Source organism: Paroedura picta, chromosome 10 (assembly GCF_049243985.1).
Source record: "Paroedura picta isolate Pp20150507F chromosome 10, Ppicta_v3.0, whole genome shotgun sequence".
In the NCBI taxonomy this organism is placed as follows: Eukaryota; Metazoa; Chordata; class Lepidosauria; order Squamata; family Gekkonidae; genus Paroedura; species Paroedura picta.
In genome coordinates, this window is record NC_135378.1 from 49093321 (window position 1) to 49118253 (window position 24933).

Consider the following 24933-nt stretch of genomic DNA (forward strand, 5'->3'; position numbering starts at 1 on the left):
ACTCAAGTAGCCCTGCTTAGAATTCCTCTCTTAGTACATTCAGCTTGTTGCTGGCTTGTTTCTACTGACTTGGTTTTAATACTGAATTTTTATAATTATTTTGATTTATTACCCACCACTCTTGGCTATGGTGTTGTTTTTATTCGTGAACTGCTTCAGATATGTTTCTGGAGACATGGCATGAGAACTCTCTCAATACTACTACTACTTCCTTCTACTAACAATACTGCAGTTCTCAAATGAATGCATTTAGATCTAGCCACATTTGCCATATTGCTAGCTGAAACTAAGAATAATCACTAAATATTTCAAAACATTTGTGCCGGAAGATAATAGTATGAATATTTTGTGTTAGACCACATAGTGGTTTCATAGGTTTTCATTTGTATGTATTAAGACTTTATTCACAACTGTTAAGATTACCGTTTGAGTTGTTTAAATCTTTCAGTTTACTGTGACAAAATGGATTAATTGGTAATTTGATTACCCAGTTAAACAGTCCTTTTCATTCTTGTTTTTGCTAGGAAGAAATTGAAGAAAAAGCAACACCACCACAAAGAACAAAGCCGCCAACAGGCAGGTAGGAAGGGCAGCACTGAAATTGTGACTTATGCTGTTCAGAAACATATGAGCTACATGGTTTTGGATCCCTTGAGCCACAGAACTCCATTATAAAATCTTATTTTCTCTGTATGAATGCATTATGAATTGCTTGTGACATGTATGAGCAAAGGTTCCTCTTCACTTCAAGTGCCTTGCCAAAACTAAATTCATTGAAATTCTGAAACTGGAGTACTTTCAGATGTTGCATTTCCACCCCCTCTGTGTAGTGACCCTGGTGTTATTTGGTGGTCTCCAATCCAAGTATTGACCAGGGCCAACACTGCTAAGCTTCCAAGGTCTGATGAAATTGGGCTAGTTTACCTATCCAGGTCTGGGAATAAACAGTTGCCCTCTATGTTAATCCAGAAGTAAGTCTGTCTGTCCCTCTCTCCCTTTATCCATCCATCCATCCTTCTATCTGTAAATGATGCCTTCCTGTTTCTGGTGGTGGATGACAATATCAGTCTAACATTCCAACAAGAAACATTAAAACAGTATCACATTTTTAATTACAGTTATAGTTAATATTAAAGCAGATATTAGCAGCAGTGAAGGGCAGTCGTAGACATCAATATCACAAGATAAGGACATAAGAGTTGGCGGGGGGGGGGGTGGAACAGGGAGGGAAGGAGGGAGGCCTGGTTGGATTTTACCATGTGAAGTCTGATTTGCCTCAATCTCCTAGCACAAAGGAGTTCCTTAAATTTTCTGTTTTGTAAAGCTATGATTCATCATTTTTGATGGTTTTATAATTGCTGGGTTTGTTGTGAAGAATATATTAGAAGATTTTGTTGTTATTGATTGCTATAAAATTGGATTTTTTTCTTCCATTGTTAGCCATCTCTATTCTTCCATGGAATTTCATGAAAAAATTCTTCCATACAAAGCATAATGCACTCCGCATCTCACCCTTTTGATGTTTGAGCCTAGGACTGAAGCCTAACCAAATGGAAGTGTCTTTAGAGAATGTAATGAATCTGATAATGTTTGTATTTACTTACTCCAAAGGGGTCCTTCTTGTATCTAATTTATGCTTGAAAAGCATGGTATGTTGTATTTTATTTTACAGATCTTTGAGCTCTACATATTTGAAGAAAACAGGGAAGCCTTCTTGTATCCCAATAAGTACATCTTCTCAATATTTAGGAACATTAAAGGTCTTGGACAACAAGCATCTAAAAAAATATAGTGCTGAACTTGATAAGGCAGATAGTTTACGGGCAGCTGTTTATCAGGTAAATATTCACTATGTTCTAAATCTGAATGTAGCTATCCTGCCATTAAAAACTGTGGGCCCTGTTTGCCTCAGAACAGCATTCATTTCTTCAAATTGATGGAACTGATCATAGAATTGATAGGAAAATATATGACTATGCTTACTTCATGTTTTATCATGTTGCAAAGTATTTAAAAGTAGTTGGGTGCTGCTGTGTTTTGACGGGTGTCTATTTAAAGTTTGAAGAGTTCTTTTGTACTGCATTTCTTAGAATCCACTTCAGAAGGCTTAATTTACATAAGAAGGTTTAAAGGTGACTTCAACAGCTGATTCAGGTGTTACTTTTCCTTAAGGATCTTAGGGGGACATAATTAGGACAGAGTTTTGAACCTGCTTTCTCTCTCCTCTTCCCTCTGCTCCTCCTCCTCCTCCTCCTCTCTCACCATGGAAACAAGATAACAAGTAAACCAGAGATTTCACATTTGGGTTCTCTGACTTGTGAGACCCACTTCACTTTCTGCTTAACTAGCCATTCCTGAAAGTTACAGGAGTGGCATTTGGCACTGCATGAGGAGCTGTGGCTTGTCATTTTTTGATTGCTGATGAAAAAAAATTATATACCAAATAATGAAACATCACAAAATTATACATCATGAGTTTGGAAAATGATGTTGACACTGATTGTGATAACTTGGATATTATATATACTTTCATGTTTGGGTCTAGATCACCCTTTCTCGACCTTTTAATCATTTAGAAACCCACAAAACGTTCTTCAGGTTTCAAGATACCCCAGAAATGATGTCAGCAGGCCACATCCCCTGCCATGCCCCCAGAAGTCACATGTAACCAGAAGTGACATCACCCAGACAATCCCATCAAATGTGACATCACACTCCATTGCCCCCGCCCCCAAATGCCAGAAATTGCACACATCTGCCGCTCTGTCTGCCCCTACCAACCCCACTTGAATGCAGAAGCTAAAATGAGAGTACTTACCTCTGTGGACTCCAGTCACTATCACATGTGATAAGCGTCAGCCATCAAGGATTTTTGTGACCAAGGCCTCTCCCCTTTCCACCCCCTCCAGGTTCCACCCCCTCCAGGGGGCAGGTTGACATAACCATATATAGTCATATCACCAAATAATTTTTTTAATTAAAAAATATTTTAAATGTCTTAAATCCCACCCAATTGGTGAAACCTTTCTGGGGCCCTTGAGAAACCCCACGGTTTCATGAAAACCCTGTTGAGAAAGCCTGGTCTAGATTTTGCTTCTGCATCTGATGCTCCAGTTTTGTTTGTTTTCTTTTATAGGACTGGTTGGAAAAGAAAAGAATCTTCCTGTTGGAACTACAAAGAATAAAAAGAAATAAAGCAGAGAAACTGCAGGATAAAAATGAAAAGGTATATTTTCAGTTTGGTGTAGTGGTTAGGAGTGTGGACTTCTAATCTGGTATGCCGATTCTGCACTCCCCCACATGCAGCCAGCTGGGTGACCTTGGGTTCACCATGGCACTGCTAAAACTGATCTGACCGAGCAGTGATATCAGGGCTCTCTCAGACTCACCCACCTCACAGGGTGTCTGTTGTGGGGAGAGGAATGAGAAGGCGACTGTAAGCCGCTTTGAACCCCTTCGGGTAGAGAAAAGCGGCATTTAAGAACAACTCTTCTTCTTCTTCTTCTTCTTCTTCTTCTTCTTCTTCTTCTTCTTCTTCTTCTTCTTCTTCTTCTTCTTCTTCTTCTTCTTCTTCTTCTTCTTCTTCTTCTTCTTCTTCTTCTACTTCTACTTCTACTTCTACTACTACTTCTACTACTACTACTACTACTACTACTACTACTACTACTACTACTACTACTACTACTACTACTATTTTGAACAGGTTCAATCTAGCACATAAAAATACTGCCATCAGTATTTTAGCATATCTTCAATATAGAGCTGGAGGAGGAATTTGGGCTTGCATTTCTGCTCCTGCCTGGAAAAACTGGTCTGGTTTGATGGCTGGAATGTTGGATTAGAAGCTGGGAGATATGGGCCTATTCTGCACACAATAGATAGTGCACTTTCAATGCACTTTAGAAGTAGATTTTCCTGTTCTGCACAGGATCCAGCTGCAAAAGCACATTGAAAGTGCATTATCCTATGTGTGTGGAATGGGCCCTGAATGCGAATTCCTTTTCAGGGCTCAACAACATAAGACATGTGGAGTTCTTCACACAGGCTTGTCCTACTCTCCAGAGTTTGAAGGCAGAAACTGTTTCCATGTGTGATTGGGGCTGAATTGGCCTACAGCATCAACTTCTTAAGTTTCTGGTCAGCCTCTCTTTAGCTGGCCAGTGACAGCACTGTAAGGCACAGGGCCATCCCTGCTTGGCCCTGCTGGGTTGGGAATGCTGCCTGCCTCTTGGTCAGGCCCAGCTCAAACAGAGCCCACCCCTTAGAGTTCTAACAGTCCTGCTGCACCAGCAAGCAGGTATAGGGCTGAATCCCAGTGTCAACAGGCCACTCTAGCTGGGCTCCTGCCCATCATCTCCTGCCCCTTGACTATTAGCTACAATATCTTCCTTTTCCCTGAAGTAACAATCTGAATCATGCAGAGTGGTGAATTTTATATTTTTGAGGCAAATCATGGAAACTAACAATTCCCTTATTTGTTTGACTTCCTATCAAGGCTTTTCCCCCTCCCTGACATCAACTTTAAGGATAATGAAATACTTGGACTTTTCTCACAGCATGTGTGTTTCTCTTGCAGAAACAAGCTGCTAAGAAAGAAGAAGCAGCTGCATCCTTTGAAGCTTGGAAGGCAATGAAAGAAAAGGAAGCAAAGAAATTGGCTGAAAAAAAGAGGCTAGAAGAAGAAAAGAAAAAGAAAGAAGCAAAACAAAATGAGAAGAAAAAAGAAGAAGCACAAAAGGCAGTGAGACATTTTTATCTTTCAAATCTGAAACCTGTGAAAGGACCTTTCACAAAGTGGACATTACAACAAATGATCACTGTATTTATGTACACTTATTATCCAGTCTGATGAGTGAAGGATTATGTAAAGAAATCTATTTGTAGACCAGTCACTGCATTCCCTACTGCAATGATCACTGATGATAATTTAGCAATAATACTCTCAAAAATTGTAATGCCTGTGATGGAAAAAGTATAAAAAATAGAAATATTTTATCTTTAATAAGTAGATTGATTACTAAAGCTGTTGCTAATTATTGAGTAGGACCAATTTTAATCTGTGAGGCTGAGAATTGTGGGTACATTCTGGGGTGGGAAGGTTAGACTAGTCAGATACATGGCATTTTTAATATGGTGACTTTTCCTTCTAACCCTTGCCCTTGTTTGTCAAATTCTTCATTATCTCATGCCAATATTTCAATTACATGGAAATGTATTTGATTTCAATCAGTCAATTGATTGATAAATCAGTTTAAAATTCTGATTGATGGGTTTAAAACCCTTTAATTGATTTATAATCCTAACACAATGGCACTCCTGATTGGCTTTCTGGTTTTCTAGGCTTTTGAGAAATGGAAAGAAAAGAAAGCTGAATACATAAAAGAGCAAACAAGAAGGGAGAAAAGGGTTGAAATATTAAAAAAGAAGAAAGAAGAGGAGATTGTTGCAGAGAAAAAGAAAGATAGCAGGTCTGCTGTTGAAAAATGGTAAGTTGTATAGCGGGGGTCGTCAACCCCTGGTCTGCGGCCCGGGCCGCAAAGGCCATGGTACCTGGCCACCGCCAGCCGCGCTTGCCTCCCCTTCCCTCGCCCCCGCAGCAAGAAGCTCGCCAAGCCGCGAGCTAAGTGGCCGCTTCACTTGCGGCCTGGCTAGCTTCTCGCTGCGAGGGTGGGGAAGAGGCAGGTGCGGCTGCCATCACGCCGGCAATGCAAACATGCATGCGCGGAGCTGCTGCACGTGCGCGTTTGTGCCCCCTGCTGGTGAAAACGCGCATTTTCACACAGCTGCCTCACGTGTGTGGCGCCCGGGCCACCAGCTCTCCCCCACCCCTGGAGACAATCTTCAACCACAAAAAGGTTGGAGACTGCTGTTGTATAGAATTGAATTTTATAGAGGAACCATGGTGGATGTATCTGGGCAGCATCATTTTGCAAGTTCACCTCATAATGTTGTGTGCAAAGTAAATTTGTGGTGTCATTGTTTTGCTTTCTCCAAAATCGTATCAAGGCTACCCTGAGGGCAATCCAAGCTCTGCGTACACCAAAGCTGCAGGAATTCCCCTAGGTAGAGCTAGAATTCTCTTTTAAAATGTTTTTTGTTCGATTCCAATTTTGAGATCAGGCACCTCAACCTTCTATTGGAGTTGAGGGACAGCTTTGCTTTGATATAGTTTTAAAGCTCCTTTTGTGTAATAAAATTTCAGAAGAGCACCTATTGATCTTAAAACTGTAGATCTGGTTATTGCCAAGTGGGCTTCCTAAGATAGAGTTTCACTGAAGGTTACACCTAGATAACTGAAGGGATTGCATTGATCTACTGGATTACATTTATAGTTCACTTCAATGTATGAGGCTTTTTCCTAAAGACTATCACTTTGGTCCTAGCATAATTGATATTTAAGGCCTCTTCTTTATTAAAATCACCTAATTTGTATAGTAACCTGAGGCCTCTGCATGTAAGAGAAACCAGCACCATGTCATCAGTGTATAAAAGGACACATTTTTGAGAGCCTAGAGGAGAGACAAACTCAAAGCTAGTTAACCTCATGATGATGTCATTTAGTTATAAATTTAAAAGCAGGTGGGCCAAAACACACCTCTGATTTACCACTCTGGAAACTGGAATTTTCTCTGTTAAGGAGCCTGAGGTAGCACCCTAATTTTAGGTACAACGAGATAGGGGTGACAAAAATATATTCCAATCTGAATTCCTTTATGAATAAATCCCTGATGGGATTCCCAACACAAAATCCAATCATATTTATTTGCCAGCTCATTAATAAACCAATGGGGTCCCTAATGCTAGGGCAGAACACTCTAGAGCAGGATTTCTCAACCAGGGTTTCATGAAACACTGGGATTTCTTGGCAGCCCAGAAAGAGTTTCTCAAATGAGTGGGAATTCATTAATTTTTATATACTTTTAAATTTGTTAAACATTTATTGGGTGATATGACTCTATATGGTCATGTCATCCCCCCGCTGCAATGGCCAATGGACCTGGAGGGGGGCTGGAAAGGGGTTGGACATGCACACAACTATACTTTCCAACCATATTCTATATGATCACAGCACTTCTGGGGTTTCTTAAAACCTGAAGAATGTTTCAGGGGTTTCTCAATGGCAGAAAAGTTGAGAAAGGCTGCTCTAGACAACCAATCAAAAGTTTTATGTTGGAATGCTGATTTCATTGAGGCTTAACTAGTATGAGGCCTCTCTTCTCATAACATTAATTGCTTATATTTGCATCTTGTTTCTTAGCTGCTAGAGCTCCTCGAATCCTGGCATCCAAGTCCACAGGTGTAATAATTTAGAAAACCCAAGTCAGTGATAAAGTCAGTGATAAACATACTTGCAGGCTGTTCGGGGGGAGGCTTGAACCAACAGAACAGAACATAAGCAAGAAGTTCTGTTTCACTACAGGGATGGCTTATTAATTTAAAAATTAAATAAACAGAGTCAAAAACAGCTGTCAGATCTACAAAGGCCATGTACAAATATGTAGTAGAGCCCTTAACACTTTGAGGAGATAGTGGGTAAAGAGTTTGACAGTGACTGATAGTATATTGTGCTATTCTGAAGCCTGCTTGCTCAAGACGGATAACATAGTTAGAAGCATTCTAATCCTCCAATTTATTAAAAAGTATTACCATCTGAGGATTTTCAAGCTGTGGCTAGTTAAGTTCCCGCCCCCAGGAGAAAATGTGAAAAAGGAAGATCTATTTACCCGTTGCTGAATGGGAGGGGGGAGGAGGATGTAAATTATTATTGATTGCCATCTGTTGTTTTATTTAAGGGGTTTTATGGGTTTTAATGTATTATTGTATTGATTGTAAACCGCCGCGAGACACTGAGAGCAGCGGTACATAAATATAATTATAAATAAATAAATTTTCTTTACAATTTGTCAGCTTTGTCCAGCCTTATTAGATGATAGTTCTATGGGTCTGCTTTATCCCCCCCCCCTTTTAAACACTGGGACTGCAGTACTAAGTTTTCACCCTGAGGGGAAAACCCCTGTTAAATTTACCTAGATAAATAACTTAGCTAAAATGGATGCCCACCAATCAGGAAAGAGCTTGAACAGCTCTGGGGGAATCAAGCTCTCACCAGGAAACCTACCAGAAGCAAGTGATCACAGAATCGTAGAATGGTAAGGGGCCATATTGGCAATCTAGTCCAAGGCCCTGCTCAATGCAAGATCAGCCTAAAGCATCCATGAAATGAGACCTCTGATCTCAGACTCGGTGACAGGAGGCCATTGTGGCAGATTGGATAAATCATGGATAACTATCTACCTCAATATCCCATTCTCCAATGTAGAAGAGGCCCAGAAATATAGCTAAAATGGACAAGCCAGTCTGTCACTGAAATTTGGGATTCCAACAAAGGAGATCTACCTAATTCAAAAGAAACAAAGTATATGCATATATGTATGCAGGCAGCCACTCAAACAAAGCAGTTTTGAGGGCAGAAGTGAATAAATTTATTTTTATTCATAGCTCAAAGTGTATAAATTCTTTATTATAATATTGCCACTGCTTTTGATTAAAGTTTTATTCATTTGCTTCATCTTTTAAAAGAATTTCTGTTCTACTTTTAGGAATGAGAAAAAACAAGACTTCATGAAGCAAAAGAAAAAAGAAAAAATCCAAGAAAGAAAAAAGGAAGTAGAGGAACAATTTGATAAAGAAGAAAAGGATAAAAAAGCTGTAGAAGAATATGAAAAATGGCTGGTAAGCTTTGTTGTGATAATTATCTGTTCCAATTAATATTTCTGGTAAGTGCTTGGTGGAGGATCGTGTCTCGTGGCTTAAGTGTCACTCAGCACTTAACACCCACTCAGGGCGGCTGTTCTGCCCCTGAATGCCTCCTCCTCCAACCAGCTTGCCTATCAGTCCAGCAGCCAGCCAATTGCCTTCCATCCCCCAGCCCCTCCTCCTTGCACTTCCCTCCAAGTCTCAGAGGTTGCAGATCCCTGCCGTGTGAGTGCTGCCCCTGCTGGTGAGTTTCATAATAGCTACCTGCAAGCTTTCCAGGTCCAGGGGGGAGGGAGAGGCCATTCAAAGACTTCTTCCACTCTTCCACCCCCTAATCTAGCACCCGTTGTATTCCTGAATGCAATGGGCTTGGCCACTAGTATAGATAATGTTCTGAAAAATTTCCTGTAATAGCAGAAAACACAGGTCACAAGAATGTGCCCTCTATGTTATTCCTCGAAAGTTTAGTGGCATGGTGTTGCCTAACAGAGAAGGGACTGCTTTAAAGCTATATTTTTCCCACATGTGACTCTTCATTTTTCAGTTTGTCTGAAAATGGGACATATTTCTGGCAGATAAAAGAAATATATTGATAATTTAGATAATATTAATCACCTAAAAAGTCAGTGAAAACTGTTCATACATACCATATTATCAGGTATTTTTAGTCATAGCTTTGTATATTTTTAATACTTGGAAAATCACCTGCTTGTATAGATCAGATAGGTAAAATGCTCAGATAGGTAAAAAAAAGGCAAGTGCCATCTTGGGCTGTATCAGCAGAGACATAAAATTAAAATTGCAAGATGTCACAGTCCTGTTGTATACTGCATTGGTCAAACCGCACCTGGAGTACTGTGTGCAGTTCTGGAGGCCTCACTTCAAAAAGGATGTGGATACAATTGAGAGGGTGCAGAGGACAGCATTATTTTCCCTGCTGCAGTTGCCTGTGCTGGCTACCAAGGAGGAGACCAGAGATAGCCTGAAAGGACTGCAGAAGAGGAGGACCCGATCTCACTAGGTGGGGCCGGCCTCAGCCATAAGCCTGGTGGAAGAGCTCTGTTTTGAAGGCCCTATGGAAAGCTGGTAAATCCCGCAGGGCCCGCAGCTCTTCCGGGAGCTCATTCCACCAGGTAGGGGCCAGGACCGAAAAAGCCTTGGCCCTGTTTGAGACCAGACGTGCCTCCTGGGGGCCAGGAACCACCAACAAGTTAGTCCCCGCAGAGCATAAGACCCTGCGGGGGGCATAGGTAGAAACTTTTCCTGGCTGTCTGCATGCAATTTGACCTGATTGGCCCTCATTGGCAGAGTGTGATTTGAACTGATTGGCCTTCATTTGCAGAGTGCAATTTTAACTGATTATCTCTTACTCCAGAGTAAACATTCCCAGGGCATAGGCTTTTCCTGTCTGCCCTGTGTTCCAGAGAGCCAGCAAGGGGCTATTTCTGGGCCTTCCTGAAGAAGTCACACAGAGGCTGCACCAGGAGGTGGCTCATCCCCCCCCCATGTCCTCCAAATTGAAAGAGGCCAGGAAGCTAGGGCAACTTACTAGCAGCAGGGCATGTTCTGAGGTTGGCTTCTCTTCCACCCAGCAAACTGCTGAAACTGGCAGAAAGTTGGAGGTAGAGAGCTGATCCCTTGTTAAGCCCTTTCTGGCTGAGGACTGACTCCTGATTTGGGCTAAACTACCAGGGTGGGCCATTTCTGGATGTGGGCCATCACTTTCTCATGAGTAAATATTCCTAGGGCAGAGGCATTTCCTTGGCACCCTGGATCCTAGAGGGCCAGCAGGAGAGCCATTTCTGGGCCTTCTGCAACACCCTACCTGCAGAAGGTTTGCAGTGGCTGCCCCAGCTCCCCATTCTCCATGTCCTCTGAGTTGAAAGAGGTCAGGAGGCCAGGGCAACTTACTGGAGCAGGCATGCTCTGAGGCTGGCTCCTCTTCCACCCAGCAAACTTCTGAAGCTGGCAGGAAATTGGAAGAGGAGAGCTGAATCCTTATTAAGCCCTTCCTGGCTGAGAGCTGCCTCCAGATTGGGTTTAAACTACCTGGGCAGGCCATTCCTAGATGAGGGCCAATCATGTAGTGGGTGACTTGTCATTTTGGGTTTTATAAGGTTTACTGATGATATTTAGTGTCAGTGGAGTCTTTTCCTGCTAACTGTCAGGCACAGCTGCTTCTGAAGGTCAGCACTTGGGATGTATATTCAGCTATGTCTGACCTGAAATTTTTTTTGAAAAACACCTTATTGGTATTTTCCAGCTATTATCAGACAGATATAGATTTTGGTATTTTTCAGCTATTCAAAATGGCCAGGCCAGATCGTCAGAGTCCCTTTAACCCCATTAAAGATGAACTTGCTACTTGGAGAAGATACTTAAAGGGACTGTGATCTGTCTATTTATCTATTTATTTATAGAATTTTATACCGTCCCTCATGACAAATCGTCTCAAGGTGGTTCACAATTTAAAATCAATAAAATACAATATAAAAACCCTGTAAAACCCCCTAATTATACAAATATCATCTTATGATATCATAGCTCTGCAAGAGACTTGGACTGGGGCTGACCTAGAACTCGATGGTTATAATTCTTTTAAACTAGAGGCAACCCCAGGTCTTGGTTCTGGGAGGCTAAAGGGAGGTCTGGGCATTTTGGTTTCCTCCCAATTGTGAGCTGTATGTAATGCACTAGATCCTCTTTTACATTTAACTATGGCTATTCTGATTTGTTGGGATTCAGGGAAAATACTGATTTTCAATTTATACCTTCCACTGCAGTGTAAGATAGCCGACTCAATAGCTTTTTACCAGGCACTGGAGCTGTATATTCAGATGATTAGCCAGGAACATTCCGATGCCAAAGTTATAGTAATGGGGGACTTCAATTCCCAGATAGAACCAGATAATGATGTGCTCTGCACTAAGTATAATTTAGCAGCCTACGATCATGCTGAGGTGGATGCTTATAGTTACTTCCCCACCTATCCAAAGATCCATGCTTTAACTTTGCAGGTGCTTGCTTGGCATCCATGGCCTATAAATTAAGTTTATCTATACTAAATGTTGATTATCCGGGCGAATTTACATTTATGGCTGGTACTAGAGCTAGTACAATTGACTACATGTTGCTCGAGGGAGACTCAATAAAGTCAGGGGGTTTCAGGTTCTCCCTTTCTTGGAAGGTGACCATTTCCCACTTCTTTTGCAACTATGTTCCCCCGGTGATCGTTGTTTCCTTGAAGTATTCTTCCAACAAATCATATCAGGTGTCAGATTAAGTGGTCAGACCAACTTAATCTAAAACTGAAGGAAGTCAGCTGCAGAAGATCTGTCCAGCATCTGTAAGGCCTTTTCAAATATGGATGTCTCACAGACTCCAATATCTCCTTATGACCTGTTTGTGGACAGGCTAAAACCTGTCCTATTTAAAGAGTCTTACCCAGATGGCAAGAAAATAAACACAGCAAGAAAGCCATGGTTTGACAAGGAATTGGTCAAAGCAAAAGGGGATTTGTCTAGAGCCTTAAGTCTATATTCTAAGGCAGGTCTAGACCGTAGGAGGGAAACATTTGACACAGTTCTAGAATTTAAGAAAAAGTACAAAAAACTTCTATATCGAAAAAAGATCCAATACAGTAAAGAATTGTGGGAAACCCTCATACAATGTGAGTGTCCTGCATAGTGCAGGGGGTTGGACTAGATGGCCCATGATGTCCCTTCCAACTCTATTATTCTGTGATTCTATGATTCTATGATTCTAATCTATAAAAGATAAAAATAACTCGCTCTTTTGGAAACTGCCCTCTGGCATTGATTCCAGAGATAGATCTCTGATTTATTTCCATATTTCTCCACATACGTGGATAGCATATTTTCAAAATCTCTATAAAGATCCAAATTGCCATTATAGTCCATGTTTATTAATTGGTATAGCAGAGTGGCCTCCAGTCCCATGCAGCGAAGTAAAGTCACTCATCCAGCAGCTGAGGTGCAAAAAGGCCCCAGAACTAGATGGTATTCCTCCTGAACTAAGTAAAAATAATGAAGATTGGTGGGCTTCACTTTTGGCAGCCTTGTTTTCCTACATCAACACAACAGGATGAATCCCCAAGAGTTGGGAAACAGCAATTATAGGACCCTTCTTAAAAAAAGGAAATCGGAAGGACCCAACAAATTATCAACCAATCAGTCTACTTAGTGTTCTTAGTAAAATCTATGCTAAACACCTTTTAGACAAACTATCCATCTGGCTAGATCAGGAAAAGCTGATTGGGAGGGAGCAAGCTGGATTTAGGGAAGGGGCATCCACCTTGGATCATTGTTTAACTATCCAGCATTTAATAGAGAAATATACCTCTACTAATCCCGCCTCACTATATGCTGACTTCGTAGACTTCAAAGCAGCATTTGACTCTGTTTCCAGAGCTCGTCTCTGGAAAAAGCTAGTCCACTTCAATTGATCGAAGGCTTCTGATTCTTATTACATTATACCAGAACACAGCTCTTAGGGTAAGATGTAGCAAACAAGAACATTTAACTGACTCATTTATTACCTTCAAAGGGGTAAAGCAAGGCTGTGTCTTAGCCCCTGCACTTTTTAACTTCTATATAAATGATTTGATCCAAGTGTTTCAAGATTCAGACTTACATCCCCCAATATTAGTTGGTTGCCCAATCCCTATACTACTTTATGTCGATGATGTAGTTTTTCTTTCAAGAACCCCCATAGGGATTAGGCGAATGCTTTAAAAACTTGCCTTACATTGCGAAAAAGAAATTAACTACCAGAAGACCATGGCATTTGGCAAACATCCAAAATCTAGAACATGAATGCTAAATGGACACAAAATTGATCAAGTAACAAAATGTAAATACTTAGGTGTATATATTCAAGCCTCTGGAGCAAAGAGCATCCATTATTCATATACATCAGAACTAGGGCAAAGACCAGCAAATAACATACTGAAATTCTATCAAACAAAGGGCAGATTCTTTATACCAGCAGCCCTGAAACTATACTCTGCTAAATCTCTAGCCCAACTCACTTATGGTGCATTTTTGGTTGTTCCAATATCAGATACTATCAAGCTTGAACGGGTCCAGTCTAAATTCCTTCGGGCACTCCTCCAACTTCCATGCTATGTAACCAACTCCATGGTGCATCTGGAAACAGGAATGTTAATGGTCCAAGACAAAATCTGCCTGTCAGCAATAGGAATGTGGCTGAAATTAATACATAACCCACAGGGTATAGCTTCTTTAACCCTGAATGACAACTTCCAATCATCTTGGACTAAGGCTGTCCACAGAGGAATCCAAAGTCTGGGGTTCTCCATACACTCATTAACTAAATTAGCTCATGATCAAGCTGCATCATTAATTAAGAGCAGATATGGAACAAACGACGTCAACTTGACCTGAGTAAAGCTCCAACTTTTTTGGCCCCAGTTAAAACAAGATATGTTCTGGCCCCTACCACTTATCTGTCTCAGCTGGTAATAAGTAAACAAAGAAGGGCATTTACCCTTGCAAGATGCTCTGTCTTGCCTTCAGCTCTTGTAGAGGGTCGCTATAAGAAAATTCCCCTTACACTGTGGGAGTGGTGAAATTGATACAAGAGAGCATATAGTTCCACTGCCCTGCTTATATAGACATTCATAGCAACTTGATTGAACTACTCCTTAAAAAGTTGCCAGAACATCATGATGTAGATTGAACAAAGAGGCTGCTAAGTGATGAGTCCCCCCCCAGGTGACAACTCAGCTGGCTAAGTTTTGTGCCGCCGCCATAAAAATCCGACATTCTAAAGTAACATAATTTTAAGTTCTATTTTATGATGTTTTAAACTGCATTATAACAAATGACCATATTCTTTTGGTCTTTTATGTATTAACTTTCATACAACTTGGTCTGAACGACTGTAATAAAGTTTGAACTGAACTGAAAATGTAAGGAACACACACACACACGTGTGTGTGTGTGTGTGTGTGTGTGTGTGTGTGTAATCACTACTTTAAAATCAAGTTATGTTGATCATCAAATAATCTCCCTGAGACTTCCTGGGAGGAGAAACCATATTTTATTACGAGTAAATGTATATTGTTGGTGAAATACTGCATTCTTACTTTACAAAGGTGAGACCTTGAAGGAACTAACTTCCTGCCATAGGTGAAATATTGCAGTAGCCTTAGGATGCTTCAAAGGCCATCAGTTATCATACAGTCTTCCCTCATCCAAAGAAGTTGCTACTGATATTACCTTTGTTGGTAACAGGATGAGACTGTTGATTCCAGTTGTGACCAGAGTTTGACTGAGTTTGAGTTCCAAATTATTTCTTCTCTCAGCTTGATGACCTTGGAGAGTTGAAGGCCTATATGCCATTCCTGACTTTTATGCCTTTTGAACAGTCAGAGTTAGATAGGCTAAGAAATTACAATAGCCTTCAGGGTGATATATTTTGTAATAGACGCCAAAGGTACATTGAAGAAATCCTTGCTGTAGGGTTTTTGTTTGGAAGGATTTGAAATATTGTGGATGGTAACAAATATGTTTTTGTAAGGGCAGCAGTCTTTATAGAGAAATGTAAGTAAAAGTATCTTTTGATATTTATTAAATGTAGTATCTAGTGACCATTTTAAAATCGTCACATTTCAGTACCCAAAATGAATGTTTAAATATTTATTATAAGCGCAAACTATATACTAATATTGACTAGTAATTTAATGAGAGAACACAAGAAAAATGTTAATTAAACATAAATTAAAAGTAGTTACTGCAAGTATTCTGTTTAGCTCTTATTTTAATTGCCTGGTGCTGTTAATTAAAGATATAAAATATCATTAGGACCTTATGGCATTGTAAGCATAATGTAAAGTAAACAGTCAAAAATATTGTTGAAATCCAGTTTTACAACAGTATAACCTACAGTAATTGAACACGGAAAATTGCCATAGATAGATGAACAATGAGATAAAACGGCAGAAAGAGATCTTGCATGCCTGTGATGTTGTAAATGTAGCTGAGGGTGTCTTATAGAACACAGATTAACATTTATGGAAAGGATGATTTTCATACAATCTTATCTGAGAACTGAGAACATGCTAAAATCAGAGTTGGTGTTACCAGATCCCTTTTAGGTAATTCCAGTACAAAGGGGAGTTGTGTACTAGTTCCCATGTTTTTTCAGCCTTTAGTTAAATGACATCTCCCAAGGTTATGTGACCCAATATTCATCCCCCCAGCACTAGAGTCACAGAAAATTTCCATTATGTTATAAGCATATATTATGACCCTGATTTACTCGAATGCAATAAGAATTGGGAAATCATTTAAAAGAGGAATCTATAAACACAAATAATAAATCACTTTTACTTTGATTCACACATGAGGATACAGATACAGGATTGAATTTTGGCCTTGGTTTTTTACTATTTTGGTTTTTTATTGTGAACTCTGCATCTGAAATCATTATTATATATTTCTGGAAGCTTCACACTTTGTGATTCTTACGCCACCCACCAGATCTCTGTAATACTAGGGAGCAAAGGCCACTTTAAAAGTGGGCTGGAAGAGCCCCTCCCCCACCACCCATCGATCCCCAGTTTTAATTTATGAGTGCATATTTAAGATCAGTGCCTCCTATGATAGGCAATTAATATTACAGTCTAAGCTCTCCCCCTTTTTAAATTAATTAAGACCAATCATGAAATAGCTCCATATTTATTTCACTTCAAAAAAAGTCTCAGACTGCTGTTTTGTGATTCCTGACCATACAAGAAGGTTTGCCCAGATTCCTAAAGAATTACACCTCTGTTTATGTTGTTTCCCAGTTCCAGGGGATATACAGTGTTATGTACTATTCTGCATCAAAGAACTCATAACCAAATTTCTAGATAAGATCCTAGCGACTTTTCCCACTTCCTCAGATTTCGATTTCATTAAACCATGGTTTTTTGGTGGTATCTTTTATGCTGTTTTATTACAAGAATGTATAAGAATTTCTTTGGTATCTTTGTTTTAATCTGCATTTTGTATTTCATATTATATATTTTGATCTTATTATATACTGCTAATGTTTTATATCAGTGGTCCCCAACCTGCGGTCCGCGGCCCGGTGCCGGGCCACAAAGGCCAGGGCGCCGTGCCACAGTTCCCTCTCCCCGCCCCCCCCCCGCAATAAAAAACTTGCCAGGCCGCAAGCTTGGCCCTGGAAGCTTCTTACTATGGGAGGGGGGGAGAGGGAATCAGGGCCGCGCCGCAAAAGTGCCGTGCATGCGCGATTTTGGCCGCGCAGCGTGCATGTCCACATGCGCGGCCCAGCCATGCATGCGCACTGTGTGGGCGTGGCCATCACCCTGCCGGTCCCCAGCCGAAAAAAGGTTGGGGACCACTGCTTTATATTGTAATGGCCTATGGTCATACAAAATAAATTCAACTATTACCTCAATCTGCTTTATTATCAAAAGGAAAAGAAAGAGCTGAAGGAAAGGATCCAGAAAAAGCAAAAGAAGCTCCAAGTTATTCTTGAGGATGAAATGCCTCCTCCATGGAGTCCACCTGGCAAAGTTGTGTCTTCAAGAAGCTACTGAGATGCCCATTGTCATGAGGAAAGTTCCAGAATTCTTCCATCATCATTACTGCATAACATCTGATTTTAATGTGAATTGAAAATGGCTTTTGCATCCTTTCTTTAAAGTGATGATTTGGCTTTCTGATATAACAACATCATTGGGTAGCTCCCAGTATGTGAGAATAGAGTTTGCACAGTGAATTCCACTGTCTTGTGTAGATAAGTAAATTTTTCCAGTAAATTTGACCATGGCTACCAGCCACTTCAAAATATCTAGTACAGCATTTCACATGCATCATAAGAACTGACATGTGAGAGATTAGGGGTGCTGAAAAGACAGAATTTTAAGTATATAGTTTCATGAAAAAGCAAGCAGCATAATCATCTGCACTTTACACCAGGAGAGCATGAGCCTGTGCTGCCAGTTGCAGTGACATCCAGTCAGTGGCTTAGGAACCACATATGATTCTTTGACATGCCACCTGTAGCACTTCCAAGCACTGTTCCCCCGTGTGTTACATGAAAATGGTCAATGCCTTTCTCTGTGATTTCCTCATTGAACTTGCCACTAGGAATGTGCACAAACTGTCTCAGAAATTTAAGTTCATGATGAATTTTAGTTGGTTTGTGGTTTGAGAGCTCAAGTTCATGGCATGCCAGCCAGTACGAACATTTAAGCAATTTGTGGTGGTTTGTGAATAGATACATTTCCAGAAAGACTGTCTCCACTCAATCTAAATGTTGATGTAATTTCAAATCAACAAGGGCTGCAGAATGTGGAAGGCATGTAGAGGAGCGTCCAGAGTAGGGCCCTGCAATTTTGTCATCTCTAGTTTGCACAGGATTCATTCTGTACACTTGCACCTGTCATTTTCCCAGAAAACTCTTTCCTCGGGTCACCTTTTTGAGGGGCCATAACTTGGACCTCATAAATTCACTCCTCACCAGATTTGGAAGGCAGACAGAGAAGAGTCATCTGGAGATCCCTTGTTGGTTTAGTGTGTCTAGCATACTGGTGGTGGGGGGGGGGGGAGAGATTCTCCTGCATCACAAACCAATTCATTTGGCAGCTAAAAGTTCATGGTTCACAAACTGGGCACAACATGAACCAAACTATATTTTCCCAGTTCATTCTCATCTCTGCTAGCCACCACCAGAGGAATGGAGAAGCTGCAAAGCCTCCCTGAGAAGTGAACTCCGTGCCAGGGATAAAAGTGTGGCTGTTTTGGTTGCTCGTAACTGCAAATGTGGCTCACCATGAGCCACAGAGTGAATACCACTGGCCTGCACATGTTCATTGTGACTAAAATAAGATGAATGTGGGAAAGTATGGCTGATTTATTCATCCAAGTGGCAATTTTTCTGTTTTATTGTGGACATAGGTACACACCAGCTGGGATCATAGACATTATAGTGAAATATATGCTACTTTCCCACCCAGCTCTAATCCCCAGCCTACTATGTCTCTAGTGGGTTTCCCTGTTAATAGCTGGATAGTAATTTTTAAAAGCCGCTTGCATGTGTGCACTGATAGCAGAATCTCATTTGCTGAAAATAACTGCCAGGTTTTGTCCATCTTAAGTAGCTAGAGAAATCAGACACGTATAACTGTAACACACTTTAAAAGATCCATTTATTTCTATGTGAGCTCACACATGGATAGTTTGTTACATATTTTCCAGCATTAATGAAGTCTTTTCTTGGCTCAGAATGGCTGCAGTCTTATGAATATTTTCCTAGGAATAAATTCTGTTGAGTAAAATGGATCTTACTTCCAAATAGACTTGCTTAGGATTGTTCCCATAATGGGGTACCTAATGGGGTTTAGATTCCTAAACCCACTAAAATATTAGACGTTTCATTGCAAACAAGGACTAACTTGCTTGCAGATTCTATAATTAGAATCTGCTGAATCATGAATATGGCAATCAATGTGCGGATCAATGTTCTTCCTGTTTTGATCATAGACCATATTTAATTTGGGCACAGTTGTGGTAACTGCACAGATTACTCGCACCATTTGCAAAATCAATTAAAATGCTTTTAATTTAGATTCTGCAAGCTTTGAGTACATGCAGAGACACAAACACAAAAAGAAGCCACTGCAAGAACTGCATTCACTGTGTCGCTGAGGGCAAATCTATCGTCGCTTTAGGATGATAGATTCAGGTAGACCAGGTTTGAGTCCAGTGGCACCTTTAAGACTACAAAAGTTGTATTCAAGGTATAAGCTTGTGTATGCGCACACACTTCCTCAGGTAACAATGACACTGAAATTATCAATCCATCCATATAGAGGAGAAAATTAGCATACTGCATAATGAAGGCATTTGACAGATTCAAGAGCCAAACAGGAGTAACAAGCTTCATTTATAAGGTTACCATTTGCCTAGATTTAATTCCAGGGGGAAACATAGTGAAGGATGAGCACAAGGCAGCCAGTTCCAGCTGCTGCAGCAAGGCTGATAGTCCAGCTGCCAGGGTTGCAAGTACACCGATTCCCCTGAACAGTGTTGAAGACTTTTTGCAAATGGATTCTGCTATAAGAAAAAAACAAAAATGACAAATGCATGTATCGCAATCTATTTTCAAAGCATTCAAAACTACCCTGGGAAGAGGAGAGAGATGGCTAGAATTGCACCGTTGTACTTCTACACCATGCAGAACTTGCAGAACCAGCGATGGCAGAAGGAAACAGGCTTTTCTCACCTGTCAAAAAGACTTCAGTGACTGCCATTAACAACACAGGAACACATGTTTTAAAAATGAAACTGTGAAATTCGTTGGAACTGCTGTTTGCCCACCTGCAATAATCTAAATTAACTTTTTGGGTATCCATTGTGGAAATTGTCACCTGTACAGAGAAAACATTGCTCAGTATAGCACCAGTAATGTAACTGTTGCAGTGGAAATTGAGATATTGGATGTCATAGGTTTCTTGCTGTCCATGTCCAAAAATTCAGCATTGCCTTTAGATCCATCGGATGACTTTGGTTGGGCTAGGAAATAGTGACTTAGGTCACCTGCTGCTGTTCAGTTCTAGCCAGCTCCTTTGACTCTTGCCCTCTCCTTATAGTGAGGATACACAGAAAACAGCCATAACTACAGTTCTAACCCACCCTGGGCAGTTTGGAATGGCAGAAGTGGAAACTTATTTTCAATCCTTTTGCTTGCCAGATCTATGGAGGGAAGAAGGAAGCACATGGGAATAGGAAAGGAAAGGAAGGACAGTATATTTCACCCCTCACCCTTCTATGGACTGCAAGTCGCCACACGTTCTTTTTAATGTGTGTGTGTGTTTCAGAGGCTAGTAATGGTTATTATTTTGCTGGTGCTGGCAGAATGGGCAATGAATTAAAACTACTGGAATGGGTCCCAGTTTTTAGCAAAAGCAAACACTTTAGAAGCTTTCTTTGTTACATCAGCCTTAGTAATATATATATCTTTGTTAGAGATCTTGGCAGACACTGGTATGTTGTTTTTTCTAATACTGTAAAGAATTAAATTCTCTTTTGACTAAGGAAACTATTTTAAGGGCAATGTACAAAATTATTTTTGAGGTTGTCTTGGCAAAATCCAAATAGAAACTAATATACTTTCCATCACAACACTTCTGGCAATTACAAGAGCTTCTTCTTTTGACTTTGGCGGTGGTGAGCTTTTAACACAATTGAAAGATAAACCAAGCAGTATTTTGTTTCCTTTCTTTCTAGACATTGGCTGGACTAATGCAAGCTTTATCACTCTGAAACATTCCTTGCAGAGAGACTACATCTTAAGCACCCTACTTACAATTAGATGTACCATTTTTATTTATGTTTTAAACTTTTCTAGCACAGTAAAGTTGAAATAATTTGTATGCATTCAGTTAAACTACAACTGAACTGCCAAACATAAAAAGATAAACTATACAAAAAGTTATTTAACTGAAATGAAAAGCCTATCTGAATGAAAGAAATTTACTACACAGAAAGCACTTTGGGGCAGAAAAATGTGTGCGGGGTGATGGGTTCATTGTCCTACACTATTAATCAATTTTTAGAAGAAGAGTTGGTTTTTATATGCTGCTTTTCTCTACCCGAAGGAGTCTCAAAGCAGCTTACATTTGCCTTCCCTTTCCTCTCCCCACAACAGATACCCTGACCTATTATGCATGGCGGCAGCTATGCTGGGCTGCTGCCGTTCTGTTGTAGTGGGGCAAAAAGCCCCACAATTTCCTGCATATGCATGGGGGAGGGGCTCCCCTGGCACACACTGGTTGCCCCAATACATTCGCCCCACACATATAACGTGGGGCTGGAAGCTCCGGGAGTGCTCCACAGCTATAGCAGTGGCAGGAGACCCCCACTGCATAATGGTGCGGAGCAGCATGCTGCTCTCCTACCATGGTGGGAGTAGGGGGACGCCCCTGTCAGCTCCGCAGAGCCATGAAGCTAGCAAGGGCAAGAGATGCTGTAGGTCGGGGGATTATGCACAGAGCTAGCCCAACCTAGCCCTCGCCTGCGCCTGCGGCAGATCCCGGCCAACAGAAGAATCCATGTTTTCTTAATTTGGGTCTTCCAAGGGCCAGGGCTTGGATGGCGGTAACCTCATGCATAATGGGGGGTTTTCTCCGAAGCCCATGCATAATCGGTCTATGTGAGGCAGGTGAGGCTGAGAGAACCCTGAAATTACTGCCCCATCAGAACAGTGTTATCAGTGTTGTGATGAGCCCAGAGTCACCCAGCAGGCTGCAGGAGGGGGAGTGGGGAATCAAACCTGGCTTGCCATATTAGAAGCCATCACTCTTAACCGCTTCACCAAGCTGGCTCTTGGTGTAGTACTTAAGCACTTAATTAAATGTGTTCTGCCAACAGAAGCATGCAACCTGTCTGATTTTTCCTACATCAAAGTAGACAACAGTTTTTATTACCATTTTGAGCTAATAGTTCTATCTAAATATATGCTACAGTTTGTGTACAGTTGCTTGTATGCAATCATGATGATTGCCATACAATTATTCTTGCCTTAATATAGAATGGAAAACTGACAGTGACCCTGGCCAGCGGGTTTGCTGTCTAATGAAATAAAATTGAGTATTGTGGAGAGAGAAGAACAAAGAATTTAGAAGTTAAGTTTTTATAAAGCCTGTTTATGTGCCAAGAATAGGGTACACGTTGATTAATTGGTACAAGAAAGATGTAGGAAAGATAAGGCCTACATTGGCAAAGGAAAGTTGGTTTCTGTGGCTCCCCCCCCCCCATCCTTGTTAAACATTTTTAGTGTAATAAGGTAAAGGTAAAGATACCCCCTGTGCAAGCACCGAGTCATGTCTGACCCTTGGGGTGATGCCCTCTAGCATTTTCATGGCAGACTCAATACAGGGTGGTTTGCCAGTGCCTTCCCCAGTCATTACCGTTTACCCCCAAGCTGGGTACTCATTTTACCAACCTCTGAAGGGTGGAAGGCTGAGTGAACTCTGGCTGCTGGGATCGAACTCCCAGCCTCATGGGCAGAGCTTTCAGACTGCATGTCTGCTGCCTTACCGCTCTGCGCTACAAGAGGCTCTTTTTTTTTTTTAGTGTAGGTTGAACTAAATGAGACATTTAAGAGAAGACTAGGATAAATAGTGGAAAAGTGCTTTCCAGTTTCCAGTTGTGTATATTGTTCAGATGTAATTTAAACTGTAGACTTCTATGTGTGAGTTATCCTTGTGCTACCATGTACCCTCCTTCCCCCATGTCCTGCAGGTCTATTGGTATCCTCAGCTTTGGTGTATAAATCCCAGTTTGCGGTTACATCTCAACTAACATTATTTGTGCTTCCTCTGATTTGCAGTTGTAGCTTGGAGAAGCAGCATTTACTTTTGTGCTTTAACATGTAAGGCATTTTTAGGAGCTACTTTTATTCAGAAATTCCTACATATGATTTAAAAAACAATAGATAATAGTCTGAGAAATATCAAGAAGAAATAGCTCTATATCTCTGTGGCTTATATTCTTATCACTGTACACAAGCATAAAACTGCTGGTAGTATGTAAAACTATTAATCATTCAGCGTAAGTTGCACTAACAGGCAGAACAAAATGTTACAACAAACCTGTATGGGGCATTATATTTACTTGAATGAAATGTTTCTCTTTAAATGGATGCTGTGTGAATATATTTATCACAGAGGGGAGATTTTGTATTATTAAATTCTATTTTCGTATAAGGAAGTACTGGTTTCCATTAATCCTACCTATTGAACTCTAATTGAGACTGGCTGTCAGCCCTGCTGGTCTACACAGGCAGCTCAACAAAGTAGAATTCTGATCTGCCAGTGGGCTGAACCACTCGAGACTACAGGAGTATGGGGCAGCTTTTTAACGCTCCCCAGTGTAGAAACACTGTAGAAACACTGCTGTACACAGAGAGTCTTCCTCTTAGGGTTGCCAGCTTCCCTGTGAGGCTCGCTACCCCACCTCCCTCATGTGGAGTCTGCTATGGGAAGAGAAAGGGAAGACAATTGGAAAATGCTTTGAGACACCTGAGGCCTGCTGGGTCACTGCGGCCCATTCCCAGTTCTCTCAGATCTCTCACAACCCCACATACCTCGGAGGTTGACTATTGTGGAGAGACGAATGGAAAAGGTGTTTGTAAACTGCTTTGAGACTCCTTTGAGTAGTAAGCAATAGGGTACAAAAATCCATTCTTCTAAGGAGCAACCATGAAAGAAGCATGTGGGCACATAACATTTTACCAACAGTGAAAACATGGGAGACAGAAGGAACAGGTTGGACACCTGTGTACTGTGACTACCCCATGGGTATTAGGGCAGAGGGGCATTTCAGTGAATGTGGCCTAATTCACACAAGAAGGGAAATGGGAGGAATTGGTTGCCATATAATCTTCCCCTAAGAAGAGTCTCCAGTCTGATTTTCCCTTCACATATGTGAGGACATGGCTCTGGAAAGCTCATCTGTAACCACTATGCCAAAATTCCCAAAGGCCAGTCCTCTCCCACACTCAATGAACATTCCACACCACAGGTTCTTGACACCCATATCTCCATACCCTCATTTGTCACCATGCCACCACAACCTCCCACACAACACACACATTCAACCCCATGCCCTTACAGACTGAACAACTCCTCCCCTTCCTCTTCCCACTGCCAAGCTCTAGCACCCGTTGTATTCTTGGAGACAACGAGCTTTGCCCCTAGTATTGGATAATGCACTTTCAACATGCCTTTGCAGCTGGATTTTTCAGCGCAAAAAAGGAAAATCTACTTCTAAAGTGCATTGAAAGTTCATTACCCAGTGTGGGGTTTTTAAATGGGATATTATGTAATCCTCCTTGAGTCCCAGGAGGATGGTGGACTATACATTTAATAAATAACAATAATAAACCAAAACTCCATTTTTGGTCATGCTGACAATACAGAACATTAAAGTGTTTCAAAGTATCTTCAGTGTTGTATTAAAAACGTGTGATCAGAATGTAATGAAGGATCCAATCAGAACACACTTTGTTAACCACAAAAGGATAGCTAGATCTTTTTTATGTGGAAAACCAGAACATGCATAGCAATCTCTGCTCCTTCCTCCCCTGCCGTACCTTACTGTTCTTGGCCATTTG

General features: G+C 41.0%; 1 protein-coding gene across 2 annotated transcripts in view; it reads left to right on the plus strand.

Moving 5' to 3' along the window:
• MAP9 (microtubule associated protein 9) overlaps positions 1-17432 on the plus strand; it is a 30257-nt gene extending 12825 nt beyond the window's left edge. The window contains exons 8-14 of one of the 2 annotated variants that reach the window (XM_077300038.1): positions 525-580; positions 1673-1838; positions 3137-3226; positions 4577-4741; positions 5341-5486; positions 8601-8733; positions 17228-17432. In XM_077300038.1, coding sequence (XP_077156153.1) covers positions 525-580; positions 1673-1838; positions 3137-3226; positions 4577-4741; positions 5341-5486; positions 8601-8733; positions 17228-17350 — 879 coding nt within the window. In that variant the 3' untranslated portion in view covers positions 17351-17432. The remainder of the gene's footprint in view (positions 1-524; positions 581-1672; positions 1839-3136; positions 3227-4576; positions 4742-5340; positions 5487-8600; positions 8734-17227) is intronic. The other variant, XM_077300039.1, reaches the window with a different exon arrangement.
• The last annotated feature ends 7501 nt before the right edge of the window (positions 17433-24933 follow it).